The sequence below is a fragment of the Bison bison genome, unplaced genomic scaffold (genome assembly GCF_000754665.1).
Source record: "Bison bison bison isolate TAMUID 2011002044 unplaced genomic scaffold, Bison_UMD1.0 scf7180017864485, whole genome shotgun sequence".
NCBI classification, from domain to species: domain Eukaryota; kingdom Metazoa; phylum Chordata; class Mammalia; order Artiodactyla; family Bovidae; genus Bison; species Bison bison.
The window spans coordinates 5,913,987-5,916,031 of record NW_011495045.1 but is presented as its reverse complement, the minus strand read 5'-3'; the positions used below and the strand labels follow the sequence as shown (position 1 = coordinate 5,916,031).

Genomic DNA, 2,045 nt, shown 5'->3' with positions numbered 1-2,045 from the left:
CCTCTCCCGGGGTTTCTTTCCGGAGCTCCCCAGGCTTCCCTCGCTGGCGTCTTTCCCGGGTCTCCTTCCCGGCGCTCCGTCCCCAGCGCCCTCCCGCCGGAGAGAGCCCCCGCGCGCCGCTACCTGGATCTCGTGGATGCGGCTGAAGCCGTCCTTGCCAAAGAACTCCACCAGGTTGGCGAGGGTCCGGGGCCCCGGCATGGCGGCGAGGCTTCGGGGCCCCTCTGCCCGGCCCCCGGCCTGCGACGCCCCTGGCCGCCCCGCTCCTTTGTCCTCGGCCCGCGCCCTCGCCGAGAGCCCAGAGCTGGCCAGCCGGGGCTGCCCAGCGTCCCAGCCGCCCAGAAGCCCGCTCCGCCCGGCCGCCGGGCTCGGACGGGCTTTCAGGATCCGCGCCAGCAGAGCCATTGCGATCCCGTGCGTTGGTCGGTTTGAGCAGTTTTTTTGTTTCGAGGGCTGCTCTTTGAGGTTACTCTCTGCTCCGTTTTAACTTGTTCGAGCAGCGCTCCTTCGAGTACTACGGCCCGGGCATCAGTTTACACAGACTTTTATTGAACGCTCCCTCCCCTAAGGCTGGGGAAAAGGGGGTGGTCCGTGATTAGACTGCAACAGAAATGAAGCGATTATTGTTTTTTCTTCACATCGATTAATTAAGCGTTCCTTGAGACCGCAAAGTTTTAAGGTCAATCCCACTTCCAAGCATGGCCAAAAAAAAGAAGTCGACTGAGATTTTTTACATTATTTCCTTCCTTAAAAATTACTATTGACGAAAGAAAGCTAATTTGCTCCTTTTGTATTTTAAAAACTGTTCTTTGTGATTTCAAGTTATGCAATTATAATTCGATCCCGAAATGAGAACAAAAATGTTGGATGACTTTGCGATCCCTCACAGTATTGTAAAATGACCACATTATTACTTTAGCACAAGCTTTCATAATGAAAAATATGCTGCCTCTATTGAAGGTTTTATAGGTCTCCTTAATTTTATCCCAGCACACAGTACAGACTGGAAGTGCTAGTGAGGACCTGTGGTGAGGGCTGAGTGACTTCTTGAACATTTGGTGTTTTTTGTCTCCAGCAAGGATTGGTCCTGTTGCACAATGCCTAGAGAAATGAACACACCTCCAGGCGAAAATGAGAAGGAAGAGGACTTTGCTAACATAGGTTCAGATGGCAATGCCAAGCTGCACAGGAAAGTGGGCTGTAAAGGAGGTGCTTGGCACAGGAGGGGCAAGAAATGTGTCATCTGGTTTCAGGAAGGCAGCCCAGATTCTGAACTAGTTATTCAACAACTTACTCTGAAAACTGAGAACATTATTCAAAGATTTCATGCAGTTTGTTCTTCTACATCTAAATGTGTTTTTTTAAAAGCCTACAAAATATTGTTACTTTTTGATTAGTAGTTTATACCTTTACAACTCTGTTAAATGTGCATTTCTTTTAAATAATCGTAAGTAGGTAAGTGAAGCAAAGAAGACCATAGTTTCTAACAAGTACTTAGTTATTCCATTTTTAGGAAGTACTTAGCAACTCTTTTTATAAGGTACTATTGCTGTAAGGGACTCAAAGTGTAAGATATTAATCCTGCCTTCAAGGAGCTCATAACCCACAAGAAGAATAAAACAGTACACAAATACACACCAGATTAGCATAAGTGCCATGAAACTGATACAGAATATGATTGGAATTTGTGGGGAGGAGAGACCACACCTCCTACTAGGGTAGGAAAGAGTAGTGCAGGAGAGAGCCCTTCTGAAGGAAGGAGTCTTTCAGGCAGGGTTTGAAGAGAGGGCTCAACTTTAATAGGCAGAAGTGGGGTAGCAGTTCAGCTAGAAGGCAGGATATGAAGAATGGCACAATTGCTCTGTTCCTAGAGATGTTTTGAAGTATTTTTGAGGGTTCCTGCTCAATGGCACCCCACTCCAGTACTCTTGCCTGGAAAATCCCATGGACGGAGGAGCCTGGTGGGCTGCAGTCCCTGGGGTCTCGAAGAGTCAGACACGACTGAGCGACTTCACTTTCACTTTTCACTTTCATGCATTGGAGAA

At 48.0% G+C, this 2,045-nt stretch overlaps 1 protein-coding gene across 1 annotated transcript in view; it reads right to left on the bottom strand.

Moving 5' to 3' along the window:
• Nucleotides 1-405, bottom strand: part of LOC105005081 (cytochrome P450 27C1) — a 21,183-nt gene extending 20,778 nt beyond the window's left edge. The window contains exon 1 of the mRNA XM_010862933.1: nucleotides 124-405. Within this exon, the coding sequence (XP_010861235.1) occupies nucleotides 124-405 (282 nt within the window). The remainder of the gene's footprint in view (nucleotides 1-123) is intronic.
• Between the last annotated feature and the right edge of the window lie 1,640 nt (nucleotides 406-2,045).